General features: G+C 41.7%; 1 protein-coding gene across 1 annotated transcript; it reads right to left on the reverse strand.

The window, feature by feature from the left end:
* Positions 1 to 3,084: 3,084 nt before the first annotated feature.
* Tim17b (Translocase of the inner mitochondrial membrane 17b) lies at positions 3,085 to 10,568 on the reverse strand. Its single transcript, XM_037426128.2, has 7 exons — positions 10,457 to 10,568; positions 7,716 to 7,815; positions 7,008 to 7,071; positions 6,011 to 6,139; positions 4,975 to 5,010; positions 4,611 to 4,685; positions 3,085 to 3,388 (listed from the first exon to the last, which is right to left on the reverse strand). Exons 1-7 carry the CDS (start codon positions 10,480 to 10,482, stop codon positions 3,318 to 3,320), a joined length of 501 nt encoding a protein of 166 aa, XP_037282025.1. The 5' UTR covers positions 10,483 to 10,568; the 3' UTR covers positions 3,085 to 3,317.
* Between the last annotated feature and the right edge of the window lie 162 nt (positions 10,569 to 10,730).

The following is a 10,730-nucleotide window of genomic DNA, read 5'->3' on the forward strand; positions in this document are numbered from 1 at the left end:
ATGGTCTATTTACCAAATGTGGCAATTCTACTCGATGTTCGAAGTCTTCAGCTCTTCGCACACCGCTGAAAAACCTTCGTGAATCCGCGCTTTTTTTCTTTTTTTCCGTGCAACGTAAGGGCCTTCGTGTTTGGTCCACAATGAAGTGTTCCGAAGAAGGAAAGGAAGAAAGAGAAGCTCTGACGTGAGCTCGATTGGTCCACGTGCGCGGCTGCGCCGTGCAGGCAGGCGTGACTCGTCACGTGCCCAGACAAGCTCTCGCAATTCTCTCCTGCGCATGCTTTCGGCAAAGGCCTGAAAGCGGAGAGAGAGACGTGCAGAGTGTCTGTCTGGGTGCGTAAAGAGTTAAGAGGGGAGGCAGAGATCTCTCCTTTTGTACTTACACGCGGTGTCGGTTTCCGTCGGGACGTGCTCCAGACGCCGAGGAAGGGCGGCCGAGTTACCTCGCCGAAGAACCGCCTCAGTCCCAAGTCTACCCTCCCGGCATCATTCGCATAAAAAACAGCGCCAATAACGAGGGACAAGAGAAAGAAGGAGACAGACAGCAACCAAGTTAGCTCCCGGCATCGCTGCCCCACGCTTTCCAGGCATTAACTAAAACGAAGCTTTCGCAGAGATCGTGCGCATGCGGCGATTCAGATGTTTAGCATAGCCGACAAAACTAAGCGTACAGCCAAGTTCTTCGAGGGAGAATAATGGCAGCTAAGCGAGAGGAATGCGAGCCCATTTTCTGCGAACATGAAATATGTCTTAGAATTGTAAGGTGCGCGGGATATTTTGCTCATTTATAACGAATGGTGCAGCATGTGGGCTTCTCTGCACAATGCCGAAGCATTCAGCGCTGAATGCGCACAGGATGCAAGAAAACGCCGTTATTTCCAATAGGCTGAGGCATATTCTTCCGAGGGTGGAATCTTCGGTGACAGATTGAGGGGTAAGCTACCATTCGGGCAAACTGTATGACTGCTAAAAGCGTTGTCTATCGATCGTGCAACATTATTTCTCACACTTCAAAGCTCCGGGGCGAGGCGCCTTCGGGTGCCGACTCCCGTTCACTTATGACAACTGCAGCATAACAGTGCTATGAGGCAAAAAAAACAAAACAGACTTCATGGAAAAAAAATAGTAATAAATAAACCAAACATTTCGAACAAAATCACATTGACAAATAACAGATCATCGCGCCTAGCCTTGTTTGCATGTTGCCTTTTGCTGTACTGCCGAACCCGCTGACAGTGATACCGACGTTTTAACGATATAGAGGTTATAACGAATAATTGCTGCGCCATGAAATGATGTGTTTTCAGTGGTTCAAATAACCCGCTTATAGCAATGCCCGCATTATTGGTTTTAACTAACTTCTGGATGTTGGCTGTCTGCGCCGCAAGAGAGCGCGAAATTTTGGAAAAGAAAGAAAGAAATTCAAGCTGCTGAATCCCCCGCCCACAATACAAGCATCAACCAGCGCACCTTGCAGATACTTGGCATGCTTTACCGCATAGCGACGCGGTATTGCTACAAAGCTGACTTTTGAAATCCGCTACGACGAGGGAGCGTTGACATGCAGTTCGAGTAGAAGTTGATACTTGGAGAAGCGTTCCGGCGTCTTAAACTTGAGACGTTGTCATACATTGGTTCTATGGGACTTGAAGCGGTCCCGTAAAAGCGTACGAATTTTCAAGCATGGCCCTGAAATCGGCACTTTTGTCATCCTTGAAGTGTGTTTCGTTGGGCTAGTTGGTCAAACATGGCGAAAGGTATAAACCGCGCAAACTAGAAGAGACGAACGAAGAAATAACAGACCGGACAAGCGCTAATAACTGGCTGTTTTATTTGTTCGACGCAATATCAGGGGAAAAGTTATGGGGTAACAAGTCACATGAACTTTCAAGCCATTCACCGTGGACATGGTACAATGTGTAAACCTGTTAGTCGACAAGATTAAAACTCTAAGAGTGCACCTAGGCACGTGAGAGATAGTCTGTGTCATCCTCATCACTGATGTCTGTTGGCCTATCGTATACTATATTATAGTTTTCTCACAACAGCTTGCCATCCCCCATTTTTTTTTTTTTTTTGTGTGCAACCCATTTGTAGCAATTACGGTTATAACAGTGAAATATTTGTAGCACACTATTTTAATAAGTGGGTTCAACTGTATTAGCTGGCGTATTCACCGGTTTTACGTGGTCATGCAACTTTATAATAAAATGCACTCAGTTTAGACATGCTTTTCAATTGTCTCAACAAAATTGCACGACGACTTGGTTGTGACGTATTTCATTCATGTAACTGTCTCCTTTATATTTGCCCAGTTGTTTCTTTCTTCCATGTGTTTGCCCAAATTTATTCTTTTATTTCTCTATATTGCCAATATACAACAGGCACAAGTTAATGCTTGAGGGACAATGATCAAAGTGTTTTTCAGTGCATTTGGCATCCAACCCTTTTCAGCAAGGTCGATCAACTGCATTTGTAGGGAGTGCTGGCAAAGCAGAGCTCTGCAGCTCAGACTACGGTGATGCACAATGAAAAATAACCTCTATGTAAGTTTTGGTGATGAAAAGAAATTAATTGTGCACATTTAACTGGACTGTTCATAGGCTAACATATGAATATGGTCAACATGCTATTATTGCATTCACAAATTATTTTATGCCTTTTTACCAGGATACTACTGAATAATAGCGGCACTTTGAACTGATTACAACACTGCCAGACATTGGAAAAGATTAAACCTTAAATTATATTAACGAATAAATGTAGTATCTAAACTCTTTTTTTCTTTTCATGTAAGTAACAATGTTATAGGTCCTCTTTGAAGACAGTAACATGTGAAATTTACCCACAAATTCAAACGGCCGTCTTGCAAATTGTCTCTGGAAATGATACACCTCAATATCTGAAATTCGTAACTTCAATAGCTCTTTAAAAAACCTTGTCAAGTAATCCACAACAAAATCAAAAATAAAATAAATGAAAAACACTACTATTTACTGAAGTAAAGGACATACCACTTATTGCGCTTCTGTGGAAACAGCTACTTTTCAACGAAGTATTCTGAGGCACAAACACAACAGGACAACTACTCCATTTCCTTTATTAGAGTTGCCGCTTATCCACATAGCTATGTGGAAGTGGCTCTCTCTGGAAGAAGTCTTCATCAGTGAATTTAAATATGCACATGAAACCATGCTCATGGCTGCCTAACTAACAATATTTTCCGAAAACTGTGGCGGGATGAGCGGCTCTCCACTGCAGGTGCTGCTGCACAGAATCAGTCCTTCACACACACCGAGTGCGCAGCCTGTTTGCATTCACTGGTACTGTGAACTGGTGCCAAACGGTGATGCTCCTAGTTGTGATGGGTCCTCCATTTGTGGATTCACTGCAACAAAGGAAATGACATACATGGGTTAGCCATCTTGTCACGACTGTGGTGATAATAAACACCAGTGAAACAAAGTTTTTTTTTTTTTGAAATTTATAAAATAAGTGAGACAGTTTTACAATTGTCCTTTGAAACTGATGATCCAAAATGAAGCCACATGTATGCTAACAAATGAAAAAAATATGTCTGAGCTATTCGAAGGTTGCATGTTCAGTCCTTGCTGGTGGCAAGTTATCTTTTCGTTCACTTGTCTTTCTTATTTACCTTACAATTACTTCTAATCATCGTTATCAGCCCGACAACGCCCACTGCAGGACAAAGGCCTCTCCCATGACCCGCCAATCGACCCGGTCTAGTGCTTTCTGCTGCCACACGCTATACCTGCTAACTTTTTAATCTCATCGGTCCATCCAACTTTCTGTCTCCCCTTTGTGCATTTGCCTTCTCGGGGAATCCAGTCAGTTACCCTTAGTGACCAGCGGTTATCCTGCCTACAAGCTATGTGCCCGGCCCATGTCCATTTCTTTTTCTTGATTTCAACTATGACATCCTTAACCCCCGTTTGTTCCCTGACCCACTCTGCTTTCTTCTTGTCACTTAAGGTTACACCTATCATTTTCCTTTCCATCGTTCCCTGCGTAGTCGTCCTCAATTTAACCTAAACCTTTGTGTAAGCTTCCACGTTTCTGCTCCATAAGTAAGTACCGGCAAGATGCTGCCGTTATACACCTTCCTCTTGAGTGTTAGTGGCAGATTACCATTAACGATTTGAAAATGCTTGCCGAATGTAATCCACCCCATCCTTATTCTTCTCGTTATTTCACTCTCATGGTTCGGCTCTGTGGTTACTATCTGTCCTAACTAGACATATTCCTTTACAGCTTCCAGCATCTCTCCACCATCCCATATACTTTCTTTGGCATCATTTTCTGTTAGTTCTCACTTGTGTCTAATTTAAAAAATGAAAAACAAAAAAAAACGAGGCCTTAGATTTCTACTTCTTTCCTTCAAACAAAAAAGTTGAAAGTTATGTAGTTGCATTACAGTAGTTGTATTCAAGCTCTGCAGCATGACTAAGTTTGCCAAGACTGAGCGATTTCCACCTTCATGTCAATGCAAGACCAAACATATTGACCTCCAGGAACATGCTTTTGCTGCTATATTCATATCATTTCATCCCGCATTACAATATCTCATTTCTCAGACAGAGGGAGCTTACCAGGCTTGAACTGCTCTGCAGAGTACCGTGTAAACAATATTCCTACACCTTCGATGAGCGCCAATAAAACACCCCCTGTAAACAAGATACACACAATTAGGGGCTGAATACAGGGCACCTTACTCATGCACTACACCAAATCGATGAACTGCCGAGAGGATTCTGCAAAGACACACACACACATGTTGACTCGAGATCTTCGAGAATCAATTTATACAGAAATGCTGCCCACGCACTGCGCGCTGCTAACATCAATAAGTGGCCGTGCCGACACTCCCACAAAATTTTTCTTTAGCATGTGAATTGAATAAAGCACTGTTAAATCAGCAAATGTGGCACAATTCACCAGTGAACATAAACTTACCTATAACCGCTGATCCTACCATTGCTCCTGCACCATCTGTAGGAAACATGCAACAAAAACCTGTCAGTGCATAGAGACACCTGATTGAAAAATATGTTAGAAGCTAGAGGTGATGCGCTTTTAAGTCTGAGCCAAATTTTTTGTAGAATGATATGTGGTGGTACAACATGACTTGTTTTACTGCAAGCATGCATCTACTATGAAATGGCATAATCATGGTTGCCATCTTAGAGTACTAGCACATTGAGAAACTGTGTTAACAAAGCATGACAGATGTCCTTTGTATAAAGTCACAAATCAGCAGGTGATAATAATCCGGTGGAAAATGGTCACCATTAAAATTAAAACAATGTGCATCCAGAAATATGGTGTCATAGCTATCATGTCTTTGAGCTAGCACAATGAGAAGATGCCCTTTTGGTATCACATAAAAACTTCATGTACTGCAACCAGTTTCTTGCATGTTTAAAAAGGAAAAAAAAAACCTTGGACTGTGCTTTATATGTGCTTTCATCTTCCAACAGCAGCACCGATATTAGATGCATCACCTTCATTACATGAAGGTGATGCATCATTTTATTTCTGGATTGGTTACCCCTGTTCATACTTGTACCCATCCTGCATATGTATTACATTTGTTGTATGTTTCCCACCCCTTATGTAATACCCCCTCTAGGGGGTTTTTAAGGTAATAAAGTGAAGTGAAGTGCTAATTGAAGTTACGTAGAGCAACTAGCTGACGGAATGTAAACCACCACACCAGCCTAAGTAGTGGCACTGTATACAACGGACGCATTTGTTAAATAAGATAAAATAAAACATTTAAGAGCAGACATAATGCTTAGCTACATACATGCAAATTTATTTTAAGGTGTGCTTTTTGGGATTCGAATGCATACTCTTTTGAGTTCAGACAATTTTTTTGTACTGTTGTGATTTCTAGTGACCTGCAATTGGCAAGTGTGAAACGGGTGCTGTGGTTTTAGTCACAACATTGCAGGGCAAGCATATTTAAAAAAAGTGGCTTGATCCTTACTTCTGACGGCCAAGATCGCTCCAGTGAGAGCACCGCTTGTGATGGAATTCCACGGATCTTCTTTCTTACGAATCTTTACCATAGTGCAGTCTATTGTTGAGAACAGGCCACCCCACACTGCAAAGTTTCCTGCACACACAGCACACGATTTCTTGTTAATTATCGGTAACAACAAGTACCATTATTCAATCTATATAGCTTAAATCCTGTTTTTTTTTTCGGTTGCAAAAAGTAGCTAATGACCCGCTTATCACAACTGGAAAGCTTTTTTTCCTCGAGCATGTGATGGTTAATCGTTTAGAAAGGGTTTTATATCAACCAGTTGCAGTTTCTGTGAGCGTCGAGTCAGACGGGAGTCAGAGTCGTTTTCGTGTAAACATAGCTGGCTATGCGAGCACACAATGCAACTTGCAACCACGTGTACAGCTCTTTTCGACGAAGGCTTTCTCCAGGACATGAATATGCGTGACCCCCAAAAATGCACTGTGCAACAAGGACATAACCCTTAGCATTCCTATGTAAGCCTGGCCATCTTTGTATTGAGAAGGCTTGCCAGAAGAAAATGCCTGCACTGTCCTCTTTCTGTGGTCCCTGTGTTATCAGTGCTACAGCTTCACTGAGCACTAGTGAGGATCGCGCAAGCCAACACAAAGTCACAATTCAGGTGGTAATAGGTTGTTTACACAGAAATCAAAGGCGCATTTTGCGTGTAGTGTCGCAACACGCACATTCAAATTGATTTTAAATATGTTTTGGGCTACATTATCAGTTAATATTTCATAGATGCTGCGTGTATGTCCACGCAAATCAACCCCACAAGTTACTTCGCTTTCAAAATTTTGTGTCAATATTTCTTTAATACCAAATATTGCTTTTTTTAAGCAAATACAAAGGAATGAGACAAATATGCACAAATTGCAAATATGCACAAATTGCATAAAGACTTCATTTTTTTACAAGAATCAAAACAATTATAGAAAGGTTGCTTTTTTCTCACCTCCTATGATGGGAGCTCTCTCCTTGATTGCACCTAGGCTGCCGAGAAGTCTGCGGTTCACACCCTTAAAAAAAATTTGGCATTACTTTATAAGAATGCAAGTCAACGCACACAAGAGAAATGCATACCATATGCTAATTCACTGGATTCCAGCTTCTTCAACTTTCGAGGTATATCAAAAGAGAGAAAAAAAGGAAGCCGTGTTTAAAGCTATCACTAAAGGTAATTGTGCTATATACAATCAGAGTCTACTGAGTGCCATTTTATGTAAATTTATTTAAGAACTTCTCATTCAGAACATAATAAATTTTATTGTGCATTAGAAGCCAGTAATAATATGCTTCCTACAGAAGATGCCAAGAGCAATCTGCTGAAACAGCAACAAGTAGGTGCATGTTTGTAGGGAAGTAGCACGAATTTAACCTGCATAGCAACCTTTAGGTGCGAAACTCTTCACCTCAACATCAGCGGTAAATTATATATATTTTCTCTTTTCTCCTGTGATATTTAACGAGTCAAGGAATCAGGTTGCTTCAGTGACCGGTGTTACAACGCTGATAGATAATTCATAAATGGTATGCATTTTTGCAGACACACAATAATGAATACACCTCGTGGACCTGGTAAATTGGCATCGTCACTAAGTGAGTTTTATAGGTAAAGGGTAGCAAAGATAGAGAGTGGGTAACGACTGGCATCCTGACTCACCGATGGTGCATTTCTGAAGCCCTTTATGCTTTGAAATACAGCCCCACCTATGGCACCCATGGTGAAGGCACCACCGCAGTCATCTACAATGCGCCATGGGCTGGAAGAGAAAAAACACAGCGTGTACCCAAATATCTCAACACCTAAGCTAATTTTATCATGTGGGTCATCTTACTGTGGCTGGAAATTGAACCTACGATCTTCTGCTCAACCGAAGATAATTGCATAACAAAACAGACTGCGTGGTTGACACCCCATTCACTCGGACGCAGCAAAAAAAAAAAAAGAAAGTGGAATTGAATTGACATGCATGTGCACTAACAATGCAGGGTGGTGCAAATATGCCACATCAAGTAGAAACTGCCCTGGCACAAGCCCAAAGTAGAGTCTGCTACATAAAATGCTTGAGAGCAAAAGCGAGCAGACTTCTAAGAACTCGTGAATATGGGCGTCAAACCGTTGGCTGTTTGTGGATCCTTACACTAGTGTGAGAATCATGGTGAATATCTAAATGTTAAGGATGAGAACAACGTAAAAACTGTCTTGCCTAACTTAAAAAATTAAGTATTTCAAAACTTTTACACAAAACAACAAGTAGACTGGAGAGTGAAAGTGGAACATAATACAGTTGATGTGAATATTGTTTTTAACACAAAAGTGTTTTATGTCTGGGTCCACCAAGATTTCAGTGATCGCAAAAATGACATTTAAAAATAACACAACCAGAAGGCAAAGAAAAAAAATCCGCCAATGAGAGTCACACCCATGACCTCTGTGGACATCAACACCTGCTGGGCACGCCATCCACTGCCTTACATTGACAAGCTTAGCAGATTTTAAAAACACGCCTTCTATATCTACCACTGCAAACTAACAGTACTCTTGGCAAAGTGTGATAATGCATCATGGCCATGGAATCCATGATTAATTCCTTTAACGTGCCATTTCTAGCGTCCATATAGGAGGGAAAGTGCAATTTCGCCAACAGCTTAAATCACTGCCAAAAGGCGACTTTACCCAAAGCGTGGACGCGGCTGATAGCATTCATCCATGCCAAAAATATTTATGCAGCGCACAGAGCAACGCATGTGTTTGACTTGGTGTAACTGCTTGTTCCCAACTTATGCTTGCTAAGCTAAAAATTGTGGGTGACCAACAGCAAAGACGCAATGTGTGTTGCATTTCCCTCTAATTGAGCAGTGGCATTCAATAACTCTTACATGCCACAAGTAGGCGACCTTAGCCCAAGTTTGGCGCACAATCAGTCAAGCTCTTTTGCCTGCCACAGCGCTTTTTTTGGTGCTTCTCTCACCATTAGCTACTACAGCTACGACAAGCATCTATGACCACAAGGGCATGTTTAATCACTATTCAGTCACTAATCATGCACATTAGTCATCGGGGTGCAGATGCATCACTAAGCGTCAGCATGTATGCATTCACGAAAAACAGTGCTTTAACTGTCAAACGCCAACATACATTGTATAAGCTCTCTTGTATTATTGTACCTTCTCAGGAGACGTTTTACTTTCGTGTTATACTGATTCCTATGACGGAGGGGTCAACCATGTGTTTTTTGCCCATTCCATGCTTTCTCGGCAAAATAGTGCTAATATGCTCAATCGATTAGTTCACCAGACAGTTTTTGTAAACTTAGAGTTCACCACACCCAAAAGTATCCCTCAGGCTAGTATTGCATTTGTCTTTTTTTCTTCAGATTTTCGTTTGCGAACTTTGCCACAAGAAAATGTATTACCAACTTGTTCAGCAAACCGTTCTTCTAGATTATGAAAGAGGCAGCAGTGGGCAAGGTTATATTCCCCATGCCCAACGAAAGTACGACAAACTAGGGTTTCCGCATTACCATGTTACTGTGGATGGGGATCGAACCTACAACCTTGTGCCCAATCGCAGAATGCTCAGCCACCTCGGTGGGTCCAGTCGAATAGTTCGTCCATAACTTTTATATTGAGTTATACACCATCGCGCTGATCTGTATCTGACAATCAAAATGCTTTTGTTATGACGGACTATATCTTAATTTCATGATGATGGTGAAAGGAACAAATGAACGATAACTGGAACAAGACAGAGAAGTCAAACTTCTTTTCTCTTGCACATCAGGCAACCACACTGAAACCACGAGCCAATACAAAGGCATGCCTTTGTCTTTATGTATGTTTTTCATTGCCTGTAAGGAGATCAAAGCCAGCGACGACATACTTCAGCTGGTTCTGAGACAGGGCTATTGATCCAACTTTCGACCTTGACAGGTAGCGGTCGCTTCCGGAGCCTAATGCCAAGTGTTTGCAATAACAACTGCTCAAACGCATTTCCGGCGTAAGGGTCGACTTAACTGAATCGCATAATATAAGCCGCGAGAACATTCACAGCTAACCAAAACTATCAGTTAATCCGCAATGCGCACCAACAATCAGCCCGGCTTTCAGTGAAACGACAAGAAAGCTTTCAGGTTAAAGGCTAGCCATAGCCTGTAAATTTTGCTGAGAGGAATACGCAAAACTATTGATCATTTACGAATGACTTTTAACCGCAGTGCCTCAACATCTCACAGCTTTCAATGATGCAATAGCGGCTTCTCGCTTAAGCTGAGAAATAATCGACACTTAGCACAGATTCCACTGCGGTTGGTCATAGCGACGCATTGAAGCATCTCGAATTCCGGTGAATAATTTTCGGCGCCTTTCGGGAGTTAAATAACGCAGAAAATAGAAAATTACCATGGTTCACGTGCGTATTCTTCCATGTTGTTTTCAGAGGAGGAGAGAAGGAACCATGGAAGGAACAGAGGAGGAGGATACGACAATGTAGCCAGAGGCTTGTGCGTTTGTGCACGAGGCTGCCGCTAAAAATATTCGAACACACACAAAAATTTCTGCAAAAGTACAGTGACGTAGACCTATTTTGCTGACTTAGAGCTTACATTTAGGTATTACATAAGAAACTGTTTAGTACATTTTAAATTATTTTACAAATTGTTTTGAGTGCAGCCAT

The sequence above is a fragment of the Rhipicephalus microplus genome, chromosome 5 (genome assembly GCF_043290135.1).
Source record: "Rhipicephalus microplus isolate Deutch F79 chromosome 5, USDA_Rmic, whole genome shotgun sequence".
Classification (NCBI taxonomy): Eukaryota; Metazoa; Arthropoda; class Arachnida; order Ixodida; family Ixodidae; genus Rhipicephalus; species Rhipicephalus microplus.